The sequence below is a fragment of the Primulina huaijiensis genome, chromosome 10 (assembly GCF_012295235.1).
Source record: "Primulina huaijiensis isolate GDHJ02 chromosome 10, ASM1229523v2, whole genome shotgun sequence".
Taxonomy (NCBI): Eukaryota; Viridiplantae; Streptophyta; class Magnoliopsida; order Lamiales; family Gesneriaceae; genus Primulina; species Primulina huaijiensis.
In genome coordinates, this window is record NC_133315.1 from 1,187,591 (window position 1) to 1,210,303 (window position 22,713).

At 32.1% G+C, this 22,713-nt stretch overlaps 2 protein-coding genes across 4 annotated transcripts; one reads left to right on the top strand and one right to left on the bottom strand.

Annotated features, from left to right (window-relative positions):
* Nucleotides 1-12,316: 12,316 nt before the first annotated feature.
* On the top strand, nt 12,317-16,932 carry LOC140985717 (NAC domain-containing protein 7-like). Of its 3 annotated transcripts, none has more exons than XM_073453606.1 (4): nt 12,317-12,711; nt 13,996-14,171; nt 14,320-14,595; nt 14,795-16,932. In XM_073453606.1, exons 2-4 carry the CDS (start codon nt 14,012-14,014, stop codon nt 15,382-15,384), a joined length of 1,026 nt encoding a protein of 341 aa, XP_073309707.1. In that variant the 5' UTR covers nt 12,317-12,711; nt 13,996-14,011; the 3' UTR covers nt 15,385-16,932. The 3 variants fall into 3 exon arrangements, with proteins under 3 accessions (XP_073309707.1, XP_073309708.1, XP_073309709.1); XM_073453607.1 differs by having other exon boundaries at nt 12,317-12,705; nt 13,989-14,171; XM_073453608.1 differs by having other exon boundaries at nt 12,317-12,660; nt 13,989-14,171.
* Nucleotides 16,933-19,171: 2,239 nt separating this feature from the next.
* On the bottom strand, nt 19,172-22,399 carry LOC140986284 (uncharacterized). Its single transcript, XM_073454423.1, has 7 exons — nt 22,255-22,399; nt 21,555-22,218; nt 21,379-21,437; nt 20,954-21,023; nt 20,680-20,805; nt 20,473-20,601; nt 19,172-19,857 (listed from the first exon to the last, which is right to left on the bottom strand). The coding sequence occupies exons 2-7, from the start codon at nt 22,212-22,214 to the stop codon at nt 19,363-19,365; spliced, it is 1,539 nt and encodes a 512-aa protein (XP_073310524.1). The 5' UTR covers nt 22,215-22,218; nt 22,255-22,399; the 3' UTR covers nt 19,172-19,362.
* Between the last annotated feature and the right edge of the window lie 314 nt (nt 22,400-22,713).

Below are 22,713 nucleotides of genomic sequence, written 5' to 3' on the forward strand. Positions count from 1 at the left end.
GAATAAAGCGCAAAACTCGGAATAAAATCGTTAGATAAGCACGAATACGACAAAATAAAATCCCTAAAACACTATATAATTCGTGTTTATCAACTCCCCCACACTTAACCTTTGTTCGTCCTCGAACAAATCAGACATGAAATAAAGATGAGATATATCTTAGATTCAGAACTCAAGTAACACAATCAAAACTTCTCAATTTGTCAAATTCTAGCGACGATTAATAAAACCGTCGCTACTAAAGCGACGGTTTAACGGAAACCGTCGCTATATTAGCGACGGTTTATCCTATAACCGTCGCCAATCCAACCGTTTTTTTGTAGTGACAATTATCTAAATACGAACTGATAATATATCCACAAGATTACATGTTTTTTAAATCAAAATTAGTGTATTTATTTAATATATTACGATCCAATCTTGGAGCATTAGTATGTCAAAATCTCAAAAACTACTATAATAACTATGTATATATTTCAAAATATCACATATATTTATAATCTTTGAATTTTTAACTGAAATATTCAAATTCCTATAAAAATAACGATATTACTTCTAAGGAATATTGTTTGACAGATGTGAGTATATATAACAGTAGTAGTATAAGAATGTGAATTTTTGTTTTATCAGAATTAGATGTTGAACTGATTGTTACAACATTTCAGACAACATGCAGCAAAATATTAAAGTTTGTGAGACAAATCGACTTTAAATAAATACGTTGAACAAGATTAAATTTAAGTATAAATACTTGTGCGGTACCTCAGGGCAAAAGTAATCACTATAAAATAACTTTCAGTTTACAAAAAAAACCAATCAATAGTGATTTTAATGAAAATCAATTTTCTCAACACTTTGAGAAAACAAACTGCTTTCTAAAACAACCAATAGCACTGAAACGCAATTAAAAAAGCAAAAACGTGATGCCAAAAACTAGAACAACAAAAACAAATATTCAGCCAACTTTTTCACAGATGTTGTCTGCATATGTCTCCAACAATCACGGCAACACGTGGAAAGTAAGAGTTTATTAGGAACAAACTCTTTTTAAACAAACATATCATATAATAAAAATCTAAGCATTTTTATCACATTAATTATAACATTATCTAGAAAAGAAAAACCATATTTAAATATTTAAAATCATATCAATCAATAAAAAAGTAATTTTGAAAAATAAATTTAATACGAAAATTATATTTCCCTTCATCACCCAATATTATCTCTTTGTAACCCTCGTTGAATTGAAAAAACAAAATCAAAGTGAAATGTTAATCGATTGAAGCTATAGTCTTATATTGGATACCGCGAAGATTAGTATTGCAAATTTTTTTATCCAAAAATTGGGGATGTTAACCAGACTATGAAAATGTTCGAGATCGACCCGAACTCGATATTTAAAATGTTGAAATATGTTGGTTGTATCATCGTCTTCATCGATTACTTTTGACAATTTGATGATTATACTCATTCAGTGAGCTGATCACGGGATCATCCATCCACATACGTACATACGTAACGATGTCATATCACGAATATTAGTTTCGAGTGAGATAAGTGGACAAATATAGTCTTCTCAAATCTCAAAATCTCTATCCACAATCATGCGTGAGCTTTGACATTCAGTTTGTCGCATCAAAATCCCGTTAATATTTGAGAGTGTGTGTAATCTTTAAAAAAATTAGAAAAAAAAAATTCATGATCATTTTTTTAAAATATCGCAAACATTGACGATACCATTTCCCCTAAATTTGAAGCCCAATTTGAAACAATAGTGGCGAAAAGTACATGAGTATAATGATGACAGTCGGTGGTGGTGAAGAAGCGTATTGGCGACGAGGAACAAGATGACTGGTTTATATTCATTTTTTAGACAAATGTTTCTGTATTGAGTAGGTCTCTTGCGAGATCGTCTCACGTGTTTATATTCATGATATGAGTTGATCCGACTTATATCTATAAAAAAATAATATTTTTTTTGTAAGTTGGGAGGAGTTGAAGATTCGTCTCACAAAATTCAGAAGAAAATTTTTTTGGTTCTGTATTTTAATTGAATATATACATAATTACAAGATAAAAGAATTGATATTCAAATTATTCCGAATTTGGGTTCATCATACTTGCACGGGAGCCATGATAATCCTTTGAATGACAAATAAAAGTGGGAAAAATTAATATATTCCATTTATAACTTTTTAAGAATAATTTAGGGAAAATAATTATTTTCGTCTACTAACTTTTCTTATTATGGGTTATTAAGTTATAAAAATTTAATTTTGGTGCACTAATTTTGATATTTTGTTTTTTTCAAACATATTTTGTCGGAATGTTGATGTGACACGAAAAATGTTGATATGACATTTGAACTTGCTAACTTATCCGATGACACTTCAAAAGTTATGTAACAAAATAAAATTTGAAAACTTAATGAACCAAAATTCGAAATTGGACAACTAATGGATAAAATAAATTATTTTCCCAATAATTTATTTAAAATGTGTGTGGATAATTCTTAATGGGTGTTAACTAACTATTCAAGAAAAATAATTTATTTAAAATGTATTTGGATAATTCTTAATGGGTGTTAACTAACTATTCAAAATGGATTGAATCATGATGGTAATAATTGAAATACTTAACAACCCAACCACTTGGTGAATTAATAAATTAGATAGGACAAGAATTAATTACAATCATTAACATAACAAAGATCCAATTAAACTTATTTTTTCACCATACAAAAGTCTAATTTCTTGAAATAATTGCCATTCATTCTAGAAATCGAAATATACAACCAATGAATCGAGTGTTCCCCGTGCGCATTCGGGCCCCGATTGGTCATTAAAGATGAACAAGAAATGGTAGGGACTAAGGAAATTGTTCGCCCAAATGGGACCCTTTTCCCCCCATTTGGACAAAGGTTTTCAGACAATTTTATTTTATTGGCTCCTTATAATCTAGAACAACCAATATACATGTAACACACACACACACACACACACACACACACACATGTAATATATATATATATATATCAAAAGAATTATCAAAAGAACAAAGGGCCCATAGGAACTTGATCCTTTTTCATGACCTTTTGGATTGAAGGCTTCAATTGAGTCACTCGCTGTAACTTGTCAAAACTAGGGGAAACAAATAAGGTATTCTTATTCAAAATAAATAAATAAATAAATAAATAATCGTTAAATGAATATATAATATTTGCATGGTTTTTATGATAATATTTTGGGAAAAATAACTTTTTTTAGTCAATAACTTTTTCAATTTTGGAAAAAAAATATCGAATTTACTATACCAAACTAAACTTTGAATACTAAATAGATCAAAACCTAAAATGTGACAATTAGTTACCAAAAAAAAATGTTTTCCTCAATTTTTTGGGCAAGTGGCATGTAACCCCATTTGTAAAATCAAGAGGACATAACCGCATTACATGGAATTAATGTTATTTTCCCTTAAAAAAATTAATGATGAAATGTGATTATCTAGCATAAAAGTACTGTGTAATAGAGGGACTGTGTTTCAGAGGTAAGTGTATTGCGCGACGATGTTATATTACCTAACACAACATGCAACATACTAATTCAACACACAAAATTTTACGTAAATAAATGAAGATGCAAAGAAATATGCACAAGTGAACACAGTTGTGCGGTGCCTCATGCTAACCTAATCATCTTCCAATAGTCGATTTTCTCCTTCCATCGAGTTTGCATGTGTTCGAGGTGTTGTCCTGTGTTTGATAACATCTAACACAACATCAATGTTTACCAGTGGCAAAAAAATAAAATAAAAACGAAAAAAAATAATCTACACATACAAATTAATACTTTTTGCCTCTCAAACTTTCCAACTCAGACCCATGGAAAACGAAAAAAAGTCATCTACACATACAAATTAATACTTTTTATCTTTCAAACTTTCCACTTCTATCGGATCCATATGTAGCAGTTCAAGGCAGCTTGTTGTACCAAAAGTGTTGCAACACTTGATGTGGCACCTGTGTTCGCTTTCCTTTTTGACATCCCCTACAAACATGCAATATTCCAGATGTCAGATTACGCATATCTCGAACAACATCGTATTTTACCAAATTCTTCAATATCTTGAAGTTGGCATGTCCCAACTTTTGATGCCTCAAATCGAGTTCATTTACTTTCATATGTCTGCAGGCGTATTCCTCTCTCAGTTGATAGCAGTTGTCGGCAGATTTTGTGCCTACCATAATGCATGCATTAACTTTAAAAAAAAGCATAAAGCATTTTTATCAAACTTAACATGTAAGTCACATCACATAATTGAATAATGATTATTAAGTTGAAATTAAGTACATCGACATGAAGTACGTTGTGAAGCTTAGGGAGTCCATATACATTTAGTGTCCATTTGTCAACAATCCTTTCTTTTGCACCACATCCTTAGGTTATTCGGCCACTTTTTGGTTAAACATAATCAGTAAGTTGGCCTTTCGAACCTGTCATGTGTTATGAGCACCCACTAACAAAATATCAGATACTCGCATTGTTATTTTTTAAAGAACGATAGATAACAGTGCAAAAAATTTCAACATTAAGTACACACATCTTATTTACTGAAGTTTTTTTGTTGGAGATGTTGTTGTTGGTTTTGTGTGACACTTTGGAGCAACATCCGATTAGTTTCCCAGTTCATGTAGTCTTCTCTAATCTTGAAAAAATAGGGCTTGATTTTAAAACAATAGTGACATACAAAAAGACATCACCTTGATTTAGACTTTTGTGCAATATCTTGTCTCTGTATCGGAAGACCTTTGACCGTAGGGATGGTCTTTGATGAAATAGAGGCATCAACATTGTTTTTTGGGGCAAGTGGCATGTAACCCCATTTGTAAAATCCAGAGGACATAACCCCATTAAATGAAATTAATGATATTTTCCCTTAAAAAATTAATGATGAAATGTGATTATCTAGCATAAAAGTACTGTGTAATAGAGGGACTGTGTGTTTCAGAGGTAAATGTTATGCGCGATGTTATATTACCTAACACAACATGCAACAGACTAATTCAACACACAAAACTTTACGTAAATAAATGAAGATGCAAAGAAATATGCACAAGTGAACACAGTTATGCGGTGCCTCATGCAAAAGATTCACCAAAAAAAAATTTAAGTTTACACAAAAATGATACAGAGAATAACCAAAAACCTCAAACTAACTCCCTTAACACAACAAAGAAGCAAAATGCATCCAAAATATCTATCATCAGAATAATCAAACAACTATGGATGCAAACTCTGTGAAGCCAAAATCTTGTTCAACGAATAACTCTCAACCAATACTTCAACTAAGTGTTGTGGTTAAACTTCTTCAACACTCCACGGCAACATAGCAAAAACAATTATGAGTAACACAAATGTTCTCGTTTTTTTTACTCTATCTTCCTCTCATCGTCAAAAAGTCTTTATCTGCGACCTCTATTCTTCAATATATATATATATATATTGAACATAGAGATTATTCCTTGAATAGATGCCTACAAAACATGAAAGCTAGAATTTCATTAGGAAATAAACTCTTTTAAATAAAAAAAAATTATATATAGAGATAAATAAATATTCATCAAATAAACAATAAAAAACTTCATATTTAATATTTCAATCCACAAAATGAATGCTACCATTAATTAATAAAACACTGTTATCCACACAAAATATCAATAATACTCCAATTTTTAATATAAAATAACCCAAAATAATTCAAATTCAATGGATAAAATAAACATGTTTTTCAAATTTCTTCTAATCACTGTCCGACTCTGACATTGATGGAGATCTTCGACTTTCATGTGCATGCATTTAGTGGAGTATTTATATGTTGCTGCATAATATCTGCCATGATAGCTGCCATCTAGAAAAAAAATTTAATTTAATACTATGTATTTATATAAGTACTTTAGAATCAATTCATTAGTATTCAATATGTGGCTACCTATGTTGGTAATAATTCTGGCTCACGAAATCCTCCAGCACTTCCAGTTATCATACTTTGAATGACTCTTGTAAAATTTTGGTCAAGATTCAAGAAAACCATATAACCATGTAAGGAAAGTTCTACAAATTTTGATAGTGCAAGAAGTAATCACAAACAGGAAAATAAATTACCTCGAAATGCCAAAAGAAAAAGCAATCTTCCATAGAAAGAAGAAGTGAATAACGAGAGAATGAGAGAATTTGATGAAAGACTTGGATGTTTATATTTTCATATGATGACACTTCAAACTTTAATATGAAGGGAAATGTTTTAGATTAAGGCATTTTAAAATTTTAAATGGATGTTTATCTTTTTAGATTTTTTTACTAAGAGAAACTTTGGTGGATAATCTTTATCACCACAATTTTTAAAATGTAGGGAAATTTTTGTGGAGAGATTTTTGTAATTCAATTGGTTAAATGAAAATTTTGGCGGTAAATGTTATATGATCTATCCGTCAAAATTTTGACATTTGTGAAATTGAATATAATGTTAAATAAAAAAATTAAAGAAACCAACATCATTACCACAAGTTAAAGAAACCAACATCATTCCAAGTTCTCGGGAGACGAAAACTCCACGGGGATAACTTCAAACATTGTTTGGTTAAATTAATGCAACCAATTATTTAAGATATTTTCGTTTTATAAATTTAAATACTAATATTTTTTTATGAAATTCAAATATAAATAACATAAAGAGAATTTGTTTGAGACGATGAATATTGAATATCTCTAACAGAGTGGGGTACACGCAATGTATCTATAAAAAATTAGGTTGAGTTATGATTTTATAAAATTAATCTTATTTACAAATTAACGATTTCATGTAATTTATATACAAATCATGTAGATGTTAAGATAATTTTATCCTGTGATGGTTCAAATATTTTGAAAATTATAATCAACGAATAAAAGGAAAGATATTGAGAGAGAGATAAAAATTTAATTGATATAACAGTTTATGGTCGATGAATTTTGAATGATAATTCAGATTTTTAAAAAACTTCATTCATTATTAAATGCTAAGGTGACAGATTTGGTTGAGATTTTTTTTATGGGATTGAGAAAAGTCAAGATGATATGGGAGAAAAGATATTGAGGAAGATGATAATTTTTATTTTTTTTTATGGTATATATGTGTTGGTGTGTGTATTTTTTTTAATATTTGGAGTTAAAATTTGACTCGATCTATTGTACTTAAACTCTAGTATGTTATAAAATTCAAATATGTATCTTAATATCGACTATAAACCAATATTTTCTAATACATATTTTAAATATAAAATTTAATTATTTAGCTTAATTATTTTAAAATAAAAAATAATTAAAATCAAGTCATTAAACCTAATACATGCACATTTAATTAAAACCAAGAAAACTTGGAATATTCATTTCATAAAATATTTGTTGCCTATAGTACACGTCATTTGATTTAGCCCTTCAAATCTCTCCTACTTAGTCATTGCTAATTGTCATATTTTTAATTAAATAGATAAATAGTCTTTTTAATTGATTAATCAATTTGAATTGAATGGATAAGAGTAAATTATTATGCGCTCTCTAAATCTAAACAAAAAATTTATGTTAGTCATTGTCAAAAAATTATTTATTTACATTCTTTGATCTACAACAAAATGTGTTTGCACTCTCTAATTCCACATTTATTTTCTTTGATAAAATTCGATACAAAATATTAAAAATACAGTACTAATATATGATATTTGAGTACTAATTTTTTCAGATCTGATACAAATATATTTTCTGAGTACTCAAACATGTATATCAAATATTGATATTGATTACACATTTGTATTTTCGGATGAAAATCAATACAAAACTTTGAAAATACGGTACTTACTACTATATGATATTTGGATTAAGATATGATACTGATATATAATTTTTGAGTACTCGAACATGTTTAGCAAATGTTAGTATTGATATATATAGATGTTCAAAATTTATATTAAAATCTTATCTTTTGTATCGGATCTAAAAGAGTTGGTTACTTAAATATCATATATTAGTTCATATTTTCAATATTTTATACCAATTTCCATCCGAAAAGACATATGTCAATAATATCAATATTTGTTATATATGTTTGGGTATTCAAAATTCATATATTTGTACTAGATCCGAAACAACTGGTACTCAAAATAACATATATTAGTACCGTATTTTTAATGTTTAACACTGAATTTCATCCAAGAAAAATCTAGATTTAGGGAAACACAATTTGTTGTGGATTAGGGAGTGCAAACAAATAATTTTTTCGACAAGTACTGACAGATAATTTGTATTTGGGATTTAAGGAGTGCATATCAATTTATCCTTAAATCAATCATATGTATGTTGACATACACTTTGGATATTAACTAATTGAATGTCTTCAATATGAGCAGTTTTCGAATGCTCTTAATAGTTATATCAATAAGAACAATATATAGAAGCGGTTTATACGACCCATATTAAAATTATTTAATAGGTGCAATTTCTAAACCTATCCTAAAAAATAGAGCAATAAAAGTGGTCCACGACACTGGTTCTGTGAAAAATTTGTTACATGTCTTCAATATGAGCAGTTTACCGAATGCTCCTAATGATTATATCAATAAGAGCAATTTATGGAAGCGGTTTATACGACCAATACTAAAAGTATTCGATAGGTACAATTTCTAAACCTATCCTAAAAAATAGAACAATAAAAGTGGTCCACGACATCGGTTCTGTGAAAAACGTTGTTAAATGTCTTCATTATGGCAGTTTCCCGAATCCTCTTAATAGTTATATCAATAAGAGCAATTTATAGAAGCGGTTTATACGACCAATACTAAAAGTATTCAATAGGTACAATTTCTAAACTTATCCTTAAAAAATAGAGCAATAAAAGCGGTTCACGACACCGGTTCTGTGAAAAACTTTGTTACATGCATGTCTTCAATATGAGCAGTTTCCCGAATGTTCATAATAGTTATATCAATAAGAGCAATTTATAGAAGCGATTTATACGACCAATACTAAAAATATTCAATAGGTACAATTTCTAAACCTATCCTAAAAAAATATAGCAATAAAAGCGGTCTATGACACAGGGTCTGTGTAAACCGCTGTTACATGTCTTCAATATGAGCTGTTTCCGGAATGCTCCTAATAGTTATGACAATAAGAGCAATTGATAGAAACAGTTTATACGACCAATACTAAAAGTATTCAATAGGTACAATTTCTAAACCTATCTTAAAAAATAGAGCAGTAAAAGCAGTCTATAACACAGGGTCTGTGAAAACCGCTGTTGCATGTCTTCAATATGAGCTGTTTCCGGAATGCTCCTAATAGTTATGACAATAAGAGCAATTTATAGAAACGGTTTATCTGACCGATACTAAATATATTCAATAGATATAATTTTCAAATCAGTCCTAAAAAAACAGAGCCATAAAAGCGGTTCACAACACCGATTTTTTGAAACCGCTGTTAAAAATATTCAATTAGAGTAATTTCCAGAATGGTCCTAGTAGCTAAATCAATGGGAGCAATTTATAGTAGCGGTTGATACAAATCGGTACTAATAATGGCGCAACTAAAGCGGTTATGAAACTATTGCTAAAAATAAGGAAATAGAAACGATTTAAGTAAAACCGATTTTGTTGTTCAGTTTGCACGAACGGTTTTAAAAGTGTTCCTAAAAAATTGTTTCTAGAAACAATTTTTTTTTGTAGTGAAAGTGGGTTATATTTCAAACGAAAAATGTTGAGGGAATTATGATATTTCAGCGGCATCTTGAAGACAAGTTTCGGCCATCTCGAAACTTTGCAAACATACAAGTTAGAGGAAATCCAGCAGTTTTCGTGTTCGACTTTTTAGTTAGTTCTTCTCTCATTTTTGAAGATAATTATCAGGTTAGTGAGCTTATATATATATGTGTATGTGTGTGTGTGTGTGTGTTTTGAAGATAATAATAAGGTAAGTGAGCTTATATATGTGTTTTAAAATAATGATGGTCATGTTTTTGAAAACTCAATCATACACTACTCGTTTAACGTCATTTGATTTGTATATGTTTTGTTCCGCATGATTCCTCTATTACGCTATGAATTCTTGAAAATGCACTGTTAGGATTTGATTTAAAAGTAGTAAGGAAATTTCTAGAACATGATAAGATAAGACCTTAATGCGGTGTGTTACAATAACCGATACACGGACTCGTCCCCTTAGAGGAGTAACAAATAAGGACTTGTTAGTATACCATGGATAAATAGCTGAATAGCAGTTCCTTGTTTTGGTATGTTTTGATATATACCTTGTTTCGAATTTTGTTTGTCTCATCTCTTGACTTATATTGCGATATGTTCTACGACACTTCCCCCCCTTTTCCCTCCCTAGATAAGCCTTTCCATTTGTTTTATTTCAAGAAATGACTCCACGTACTAGTGATGAAATAACCCAATGTATTATGCGTGAACTAGCCCTCAGCAAACACGAGATTGCGATGACCACTACAAGAAATTTGCCCTTCAACAAAACTCATACGACAACGGTTTTTTATTAAAACCGTTGTCTTTGACTTTTTAACAACGATTTTAGTGAAAATCGTTGTCGTATAGCGTTTTTTTAAGCAAAAGACAACGGTTTTCTAAAAACCTTTGTCTTTTAGCGTTTTTTAGGGGATCAAAGACAACGATTTTTAGAAAAACATTGTCTTTGAACGTTTTTTTAGGGTCAAAGAAAACGGTTTAAAAAACCGTTGTTTATTAGCATGTTTTTTTGGACAATCGACAACGACTTTAGAAAACCGTTATGGATTAGCGTTTTTTTAGGTTGTCTTTGAGCTTTTTTTTAGAGTGTTGTCTTTTTATTGTGTTTTTTGGACAAACCACAACGGTTTTTAGAAAATCGTTGTGGATTAGCATGTTTTTTGGACAAAACCGTCGCATTTGTAAATTAGCGACGATTTTACGAAAAATCGTCGCTATATGTAGCGACGGTTTTAATAAAACCGTCGTAAGTTTTAAATCGACGACGGTTTTTGTTAGAACTGTCATCGATTTAAAAATGACGACGGTTTTATTAAAAAACCGTGGCTATAATAGCGACGGCTTTAGCTAAACCGTCGCTATTAGCGACAGTTTAAAAATCGTCGCTAATAGCGACGGCTTAACCACAAACCGTCGCTAATAGCAACGGTTTAACCAAAAACCGTTGCAAATTATCTATAAATATCCGCATTTTCGATTCATTTTCTTCACACTCTAAATTTTTCTCTCTTACATGATTTTAAATTCGAAATAGGATAAGTGTTTCGTTTCAATTCTTGGTAAATTCCTAAGTGTTAGTTAAGATCCTGAATATTATTAGTTTAGTCAGATTTTAAGTTTATTTTGATAGATTTATTTAATTATAAAATTAAAATTTTTTATTTTACGTAAACAAATAGCGACGGATTTAGTCAAAAACCGTCGCTAATTAACGATGGTATAGTCAAAAATCGTCGCTCAGTAGCGACGGATTTCTCAAAAACCATCGCTAAAATTAGCGACGGTTTATCTTAAACCGTTGCTAATTACCGTCGCAATTTTTAGCTTTAAACCGTTGTCATTGAACACACTTTCAACAACACCCTCAATTACAACAATTTTAAATGGCCCACGACAACGGACCTTAGAGCTCAGCTCTTCGAAGAGCAACAAGAACATCAAGAGCGATTGTTGGTCAAATACTTAGCATATGAAGACTTGAAGAAAGAAAAACAACAGTAAGAAGAGCTCAATGACCACCTCCAAACTTTTCAAAAGACATTAAAAATGAAACCTAACTTTACCTACATCTTTCCCTCTATCTAAAATTTATCATAGAGTTAAAACCGCCCTAAAATATAATTATTGATTAATGATGTCAAAGATATAAACGTAACTTGCAACAAAATATTTTCTAAATACATGTGTGTGTGTGTGTATAAGTGCATAAAATTCATAGATGATTAAAATGAAAACACCTTGATATATATTGTCTGTAACGAAACCTTTAAAATATTATAAAGAGGTCTCCATCAATGGCGGTTGGAAGGGGAGCCCACACGCGCGCTCTCTCTCTCTTTGCCAATTTTGCGCCACCTTTTCTCTCTCACCCTTCAAGCTTTCCCCACAATTCTGCTCACTGCTGATAGTGAGTTTTAATAATAATAGAAAAAACAATAAATATATTAGGTAAAGTAATCATCATTTAGGGTTTCCCATTTTTCTTTCTTCCTTTGCAGAATTTGTTGCTGCTTTTTTCCCTTATATATACGAATCCCATTTGTTCTTCCATTCTTCCCTGGCTAACCCACTTGGGATATTTGTTTCGCTTCCTTTCTTCATTCATTCGCACGAGAACTGCACCCGTTCCCTCGGACCGACCCGTCCAGGCCGGGACAGCAAGAAGACAACTATACGTGCAGTTCTTCGATGCGCGAGGAAAGCATCTGCTGTCTTTTCTTGTGTTCTTGTTGTCTTGCCTTTCTATATCCTATATATTCCTATAGCTTCGGAACATATTTCTTTGGATTTGGGAAAAAGGTTGCTTAGTTTAGTAGTTTATAAGGGTTTTGTATGAGAAACTTTTGCTTTGGGGTGGATCGGATCGAGTGGTGAGTTGTTCAGTTCTATATCACTGGATTTGAAAACTTTGAGAGGTTTGAGTTTTCTTGATTCATTTCAGTTCTTTATGTAGGAGATTGTTTTCTTTTTACTCATCATAGACTTTAAATAGTGTAATTAGTATAATTTCTTTTGCCAAAGTTGTAAATTTATATAGGATCGATCCATAATTCTAAAGCAGATCGATATTAATCGATATGCGTCTGATCAAGATTTAATTTTTACGATCCATCGAAGATAATTAATTCCTAGAGTACACTCCTCGTGATATGATCAACACCTTGTTTTTGACAATGACCTTTTTCTTAGTTAAGAATTTATAGTAAAACTGATCGATCTATATATTTACTTCAAACTCAAGCTTCATTTTCGCTTTTCTCCCTACTTTTAATCTTCTTCTCTTCATTCTTGCAACCCTTTTGATGGCTATAATTTTGTAGCCGAGGATGTATAAAGTGACCTAAAGAAGTGATGATAAGTTAAGTTTCATGCAAAAAAAGTTATTATCACATGTCAAATTTCTATTTCTACACATAATAATAACCTTAGCACTATATTCCATATGCCTGATTTCCATCAATCGAGTGAATTCATGATTTATTAAAAAAATCCACATATATTGCATGGATAATTTTTTTTTGAAGGGATAATTTAAGGGATAACGAAAAACGAATGGCGTGGATTTCTTGTTTTTGTAGGCTACGACATGCTAAGTACTGCTAGTGAATGGATGGATATTATCAATGTTTGGAAGAATTTTAGATCCAACCATAAAAAAAAAAAACATGTGATTGTGTTTACCATGATTACTTGCATGCTTGGCACCTTCAGTACTTATTATGTTTTGAGGTTTTTCTATATTGGAATTAATTGAATATGTGCATGCTAGAAAATGTCATGGGGGGGAGATTAAATCTAGATGTGATACAGTCAATATGTATTTTTATCTTGGATTAATTTTCTTTTATACTCGCTCATTTTTTAGAAAAAATTCTATTAAAGATTGAAGACATTTTTCAGTATTGATAAAACTACCATATTAATTATATATATGTGTGTGTGTGTGTGTATGCACACACCTCGCGAAATTATGTGATATTGCATTCCATTTCTCTATTTTTTCAGATTCTTTTTTAATAGGAACCAATTTGAAGATTAAACAACTGGCATCTGTTATATTCAAATTTCCTAACACCGCTTAGTGAAAAGTTACATAAGATCAGAAACGGGAATTAGACTATGTGAACGTCGATGTTTTAGTTAAACATTTAGGCATGAGCTAAGATCAGCTAAAACTAGCTATAAATTTGAATACCAGGTCTCAGAAAAATCCAAGAAATAATGAATACTTTTTCACATGTTCCTCCTGGTTTCCGGTTCCATCCTACCGATGAAGAACTTGTTGATTATTATCTAAGGAGAAAGGTTAATTCAAGACGAATCGACTTGGATGTAATCAAAGATGTCGATCTTTACAAAATCGAGCCTTGGGATCTTCAAGGTAATACAGTATAAATTTGAGATAGTTCATATGTTATTAAGTTTCAAAATGATTATAAAGAGCATGTATATGTAATAATATAATATTAGTAAGTACAGTAGTGGAACAAAGAAAATAAACCTAACACCATTAGTTGATTTTTCGTTAGAGCTATGCAGAATAGGAACAGAAGAGCAAAATGAATGGTACTTTTTCAGCCACAAAGATAAGAAATATCCAACCGGAACGCGCACAAATAGAGCCACTGCAGCTGGGTTTTGGAAGGCAACTGGAAGAGACAAGGCGATTTATTCGAAGCAGGACTTAATTGGTATGAGAAAAACCTTGGTCTTTTACCAAGGAAGAGCCCCTAATGGTCAAAAATTGGATTGGATCATGCACGAATATCGTCTGGAGACCGACGAAAATGGAACCCCTCAGGCAAGTAAACTAATATTTATGCAAATACATGGATAAAAGAAATTATTTTCCCTCTAGAAATACCACAGGAAATTAGGGTTTTCATGATCATACTTTAGCAAAAAATCAGCATAATCATTGATACAAAATACAGAATTTTACACAGTCTATACATGGTGACATAATCTAATACAGTCGTATAATTCTGATCATTATACAGGAAGAAGGATGGGTTGTTTGTAGGGTTTTCAAGAAACAATTAGCAGCAGTTCGAAAACTCATGGGGGAGCACGATTCACCTATCTGGTACGATGATCAAGTTGCATTCATGCAGGATATGGACTCCCCAAACCAGCATTCTCAATTAAATCTCCAATATCCGTACCCTAATTACAATTCTTGCAAGAAAGAGCTCGATTTGCAGTATGGAATCACACCAGATCATTTCCTCCAGCTTCCTCTTTTAGAAAGTCCGAAAGTGGCTTCTTTTCCAGGCTTGAACATGAACAATGGCAGCAATTTTTTGCACTCTTCCGGGCTTATTCAAGAACAAATACATCTTATTGATCAAAATTTTCACTCAATGTTTAAAAATAATGGTGAACATTCGAACGATCAGGTTACAGACTGGAGGGTTCTTGACAAATTTGTGGCATACCAACTTAGACAAGAAGAAATTTCTACAGAAAACGAAACGTTCCCGGTCGTTGAAGATTCCAACATGATTGCTAGGAACTTGGAGAAGCAAGAAATGGCATTGGATAATGCTTCGAACTCTACATCGTCAAGCTGCCAGATTGATCTGTGGAAGTGAATATATCTGCTTAAGAGATGCAAGGTTACTATATGTGGATATGCAAATGGATGAAGAATTACCACCATCATTATTATTACTATTATAAGTTTCTTGTAAATAATAAAAACTGAATTTATTATTAATATTATATCTACAACCTAACTAATATTGAATCTTGGAATATACCATATATATTATATATATTATTTAAGACGCGATCTTATTAATTGTAAGATAGGTGTTGTCTATGTAATGATCTGATGATAACCACAGTGCTGTCTATGTTGTTAAACCGTGGTTAATTCTAGATCTACGATATGCATTTGTATTGAAGAATTAAGTACTGCTATAATGAATGTATTTGTAATTTCCCTCAAGTTTTTGTCTTATTATATTCAAGTAAAAGGCAAAATTTGGTTAAATAGAAGAAAACAAGTGATCTTCATTAAGCCATATAACTAATGAAGTTAAATTTTCAGTTATATCGGTTATTTCGGAAATTTGAGTGATCATGTTTAAGTATATTCTTGTATATATATGTGTGTGTGCGCTCATTAGTCTCTCAATGCAAATTTCTCACATTTGTTTATTTTTAGTTATTTGTTCCATTCATATGATTCCATATATTTAATATATACAGCGAATATTCCATCGATACAGAGAGAGATACAATAAAATTTTGAAATATTGCTGTTGTCTCTCCTATTATCTATAGATAATAATTATCCTGTAAAAAGGTGATTTCGGGGTGGCATGCTACACTGAGATTTAAGCGATCTCAAGTGAAGGAATATATATAATTTCCCTTTTGTTTTGCGGTCCATTTAATAACTTTACTTCGAAGGCTAGCCTCATGCAATTATTTATTTCAATTCTTGGAAGTAAGCACAAACAACATGTTACAAACACCTTTACGCAAACAGGGTTTCTTCTACTTTACATGCAAGTAAACTTGTATGTAGTAGCGAAAGCCACGGAATTTGAAATAAAGAAGGATAAAAATGGTCCAACGGCTACGGTATAATAGCTGAAATTAGACTTATAAAGAGCACGAAGAAATTTGGTAGTAAATAAACGACTGATATCTTAGTATAAAAATTTGTGGAACATACTTTTTTATACACTAATTACATATGAAACTTAGAAGAATATCAATCTAAAGGTAGCGATCTGAATTCTGACCCTATACTCTTACTAGCCATGCTTTCGTACACAATATTCATTAATTTTCTCAAAATCTGCTGGTTAGGTTTTAAGTTTTAACCTTTGAGAGAGTTGGAAATTCCATATTGCAAAAGAATATGGAAAGTTAAAAACATTAAACAAGAAAACATTTCCAAAGGCAAACCGCAGTTTCTTGCTCATATACAATGTAATCATCGAAATTTTAGTGGATATTTATATATAAAAAAAATGATTCAAAATGCATATATTCATAAAATCGGTTGATTCATTGTATCCTTCAGCACACATTTTGACATAGTGATGGAGTCAGATGGGGGCGGATACACAATCCAGGCTCTGATGAACAATGTTTCGACACGTGAAGTTCAAAAACTAGGGAGAAAATCTATACCTTTGATGAAGTACTAAACAGCAATACCAAGAAACTATTGCAAGAGTCTTGTTCTCGAACCGGCCCCGAGTTTCTATGATAATACAAGGGATTAAGCTCAACAGTCCCTTTCAAGAAACTGTAAAACTCATGCAATGTATAATGGATATATATACTCATTATTGAATGAGTGATATAATCCCACTTCAACTCGTCGACCTTGATCTTTGGGAAAAGATGCATGAATTTGGTATCCTAGGAAATAAAGGGAATTAGCTTTTTCAAGTCAATCCGAGTTTCGAGTCATGTAGGCTTGAGGTCAAAAGTATATGTATAAATGCTTATATATATACAGAAAGAGGAGGGGAGACTGCATGATCATAATTTGAATGCGAATGATGATTTAATCTATAGTTTTAAGATAATCAAAACTTTTATTTTTGATAGAGAACGAAACGACTATACATATATGCTTGTTCGATCATGCTCGAGTATGTGTGGAGTACTGGCTGATGATCATGAGCTGCTGCGCATGCAAGATATACATATGATCTGAGGAGATGGGAACGATGGCCTTGCAAAAATTTATAATGTTTGTTTGCAAAGGAAGTTAGTTAACATCATTAACAGCGTGAAAAATTTCACGTGACTTCGCTATAATTAATGTTCCAACAACAGTTATAATTTCACGTGACTTCGCTATATATATATTTTGAACATGGTCTTTGGACAGGCCTGCAGCAGGCTTATCTTTTAAATCATCATTGAGTTTCTTCTTGTAGAGGTCAAAATATATTACGCATGATGTATAATTGGAGCTCAATAATTTTGTGGGAACGTGAAAATTTCAATGGTTTTACGTAGGGAGTACAAGGGTTTTGTTCATACAACCCACATGGATAGTGCTTTATCCACTCAGCATATGATACGTGTGTAGAGTGGATAAATCGTGACCACTTACTCATTATGACGTATGGATATATAAGTGACCATGATTCATCGCTCAGAACACATGTCATTAAAAAGACTGGATGATAACATTACTCATATGAGTAGCATCTACAAAGTCGATTATAACGATACATGAAATGAAAAATAAGGCTATAATTTAGGGTCCCTTTGAATGACATTTTTTCTGCCGATGTGAGGCTTGAAAAAAAAATTGAGGTTTAGATTACATTTAGAAAAAGAAAATTGATTTAGGGTTAGATTTTGAGAGTTTTAGTTGTCCATGTGACTTTTTTCAATCTCGAAATTACCTTTGTAATAATAATATTCCTTTAAATTAGTAATTTTTCTATTTTCTAAATATGATTTGAACATGGTCTTTTTTTTGCAAGTGTGAAATAAACTCAGAAACCTCTATTTTTTTTAAGAGAGGCTGATAAATAATTCTTTTTGTCGGGTAGTAATTCGGAAAATATGTATATTTCATTCAATATGACTAGAGCTCAAAAAATAATAATAAGTCAAATAGCTATAGTATCAATTTATAAAATCACAATCAAGAGTGATGTACCTCAAAATTTTCAATTGGGTATTTGGGTTTGCATTATTTTTTAATTTTAAGTATTTTTTGGGTACAGTGTGTAATATAATAATACAAGTATTCCTATTGTTCAATAAAAAAAAAATTAAATTACAACTATATAAGAGAATGTGAAATAGACTAAATATAAATTTATAAAGAATAAAAAACAAAGCAAAGTAATTATTCTTTTTATTTTCAAATGTTATGAAAATATTTTCCAAAATTTCGCAAACCATGATTCAATAATATATGAACTTTTCATAAAAGCAGCGCTGCCAGCCAACATGGAGACAGCACATTCTTCAGTCACTGATTGATTGTCTCTCGTCGGGTGGCTTGCATTGTGTGTCATCCTCATCGCTTACAGTCAACCAAATACTGATCAAAAAAACTTTGCAAGTTGGGCCTACACACACACACACGCCCATAAATTACACATTTTTTAGGAAATTTATCTCAATCTCATCAAGTTGAATGAACATTCGAAAAACTAACTTCAATAGCAAAAATTACTCTAAACCAAAGGCCCGACTCAAATAATATTTCTCAACAAACGAAAGATTTAATTAGTGAACACCCAAATGGGAAAAAAAAATTTTAATTTGTTAACTTTCACGGCTTAAATTGCAAGGAGATTTTACTATCGTTCTGAACTCCTCAAAGGGAACTAAATTGTACCCATTAAACGAACATATCGGGCATCATACTAAGATGACTAGTTGAAGCAAATTAGCTGATCGAGAAACTATAATTCAACAAAGAGTAACCAATTTTTGACACCTTCGATTGCATAAATCCGCATTTTCTTTTGAGAGAAACTTCTGAGGAAGAGCCGAGTACAGAACATAATATCACGGAACATAAACGACTGACTGAATCCCCATGACACGAGTTACACAGCTAGAAACATTCATCTGAATTTTCTCGCTTTCTTGTTCTGGCCAACACTTTGTGGGGTTCGATTACCAAACTTGCGCTTAGCTCCCACCTGTAGTTTTGAACCACTAGCACTGCCATTGGATTCCATCTTCCTAGCAGCTTTCTGGGCTTCTTTTTTCCTAGCAGCCACAGCTGGCCGTTTTCTGTTTCTCGACTTTTGCTCCTTGGCAGGTTCAGGTTTTGATTTTACCAGGGCACCAGCTCTAGCACGAGGAGCCGCCTTCTTCTGTGTGCCAGATTTGCTCGCACGTACACCTTGGTATGGTAAGATCTCTTTGGATTTAACCTTAATACCACCACTTTCTGGAGTTCTGGAATTAACAGCAAATTTCTTAGCTGGATGATTTTCTGTCTCTGGTATGGTAGAGTTCTTCCTCTTCAAGGGAGTGTCACTTGATCTGGAGAGTCTGAGCTTACGATCCCGAAGCTTCAAGTTGCGTGACATAAGAATCGAGTTGGCAGCATCCTTATGGTCACCATTAATGAATTTAAGTTAATTGTTTGGCAAATATATGATTTTAATTGAAGAGGAGACTCTTAAAAGCAAAGAAAAAATTTGGTGCAAGTACCGAAAGCCTCACAGAAAAGATAACATTACACAAGAAACCAGACTAAAAGATCACCGTGGATTTATCATTCCAAGAGCTCATTATTCAACAAGTGCCAAACAGCACAAGTAAAAAATATGTGTGTTCTGGATGTAAATTAAAGACATAAAATCAATCATCTAAATACTACGTACATTTCTAGGATGATCAGCTACAGAAAACAAAAATTGATATAGCACTCAGAAGCTAATCCTCGGAATGATAGATAACATAAAATAACATGCCAACAATGGAACCAATTACCATTCTCAAGATTCTAAATAATTCATAGAGAGTAATGTCGAAGGTTGAATATTGAGAAGGAAAAACCACATCATCTTTGAGCTGGAACATCCACACAGAAAATGATCAACGTGCTTGAAGAGAAATCAATAAAGAAATTGGAAAAAAAGAACCACAATTTGTACTCTAAACAATCAAATTGTCTACATGTAATTTACACATTACTAATTCAAATATATCACCACTCATACCTTAGTTTTAAACAAGACATATGCAATGCCTTTCCCCAAACTTGTACCAGGATCTCTGATGACCCGGACAGCTTCAACGCTGCTTTCTAGGTTTTTCATGCCAGAAAATAACTGATAAATCTCTTCATCCTGGTGCCAAAAGGCAGGTAGACAGTTATAGTCACATAAGAGAAAAGTAGCAACCATGTTTTCAAAGGCACATCTTACCTTAACGTCAAACGGAAGATTACCCATAAAAACAGTCCTTTTGTTGTCGTATAAGTGAGAATTATCTCCTTTCAATTTCTTGCGTGGTGGGCATGCCCGATCGACACGGATATGATTTCCACCAATCTGCATCCATGGTAGCAACTCATACTTCTCATTGTCATGTGCAACTCAGTATACATACAAATATATATACACATAAATATACACACTGACACAAATACACATGCATATATAAAAAAGTACAAGAAATATTCAAAAGCAGTAAACATACCACGGACATATTAAAGGTCAATGATGCTTGAGCAGAGTCCTCTGTCGTGAAGACAATATAAGCATGAACGCTGCAAAAGTTAGATTATTTCACCAACAGGATTTGGTTGGACAAATGATAAGTTGAGAATCACTAGTAACCCTCATATATAAACAACAAGTGTAGTTGATCCGGGAAAATGTTAACTTTTCGACTACTTAAAAAACTGTGCCCCAAAAAATATAGGAGAAAAAGAAATAAAATGCATAATAGCCATGACACAATATCATTCAACATAAAATGTCTGTGTGTGACAAAAATGTATATTTGTTTACTCTTTTTAATGGCAAAATAAATCTACATAAGCAAGTTCCTTCAGTAAAGAAAATCGACCGAAAAGATTAAAAAGATGACCAAAAAAATAGCTATTGCATTTAGCATATAACCTGTCCCCATTATCATTAAATTGCTTCTGAATCACAGCACCCTTTCTCGGAATTTTTCCCTGGAAAAGAAATCAACACCATTCACATTTCTTTAGAAGACTGATCGAAACATTCATACACAGCAATAAAATACCACAAATCATACAAAGAACCACAACAGGCTGGTACAAACTCACATCCACAATCGGGACAGATCGAAACCTCACAGATTCGACCTCACCAAACTTCCCAAACTCCTTCACCAAATCCTTTTTCTTTATTTTCAGCGGCAAATTCCCCACAAATACAGTCCTCAGAAGCTTGCTTTCATCATCGAAACCTTCCTTCGACACCATGGTATCCTCTGGATTATCTATTTTCTTCCTTTTTCCTCCCACCACATCACTTCCTTCCACATTTTCATTCCCCTTCCCCACGCCATATCTCTTAGCTTCGTAGTCCGTCTCCACCTCATCTCTTTTCCTCTTCTTCTTCTTTCTATTTTCAACACCAAAATCACCAGTTCTACCATCGATGTTTTCCGATATTTTCAATTCATCCGTCTTCGACTTTGTCTTATCCTCTCCCTTGACTGATTTGGCGTCAAGATTGGAACATTCTTTCTCCACTTTCCCTTTGTTTCTCTTCTCCTTCAACTCAGAGGAGGCAGAATCACCATCATCTTTTGGTCCCAAAACATAATCCTGCCCGGGGTTCTCTTGGAGTTTTCTCCTAAACGGATTGTTTTCAGAGAAGAGAGACATAGAAGACGAGTGCTGCTCAGGGTTTTCGCCAAACAGAGTTTGGAAACATGAGGACATGTTTGAATCGGAAGGATTTCTTGCTTTCTTCGCCATGAATCTGATGCAATGTTGTTGTTAGGGCTACGAATATAGCCTTGGTGCGACGCTGGTAAACAATGATGGAATCCGGTTACGCCTCTTGGTCGCCGTTGGCGGTTGGTGCAGATTTTCTGTTTTCGATTTAGGGGATTAGGGTTGGCCGTACCGACGAAGGAAAGATGAAAGTGATGTATACCAAATAATTACGTCTGTTAACTAAACATCTAAAATATAATTCTTCATATATACTTATAACTCTTTTAGATGTTTTAATTTGAATTGTAATGTTATTATAAATGAAATTCATCAATATAAAATTTCATTTTACTAAACAAAAAAATATTATAAAGTTATGATATCATTGGTTTTTTATCTTCGTTCTATTATTTTTCGCTCTAATCATCACATAATAAACTTCATTTTACTAACACAAAAGTGAAATTCATAATTCTAAGCTTTAATCATAATCATAAACACTCTGGATCGCTCAAAGAATATCATAAAAAAAGTGCTC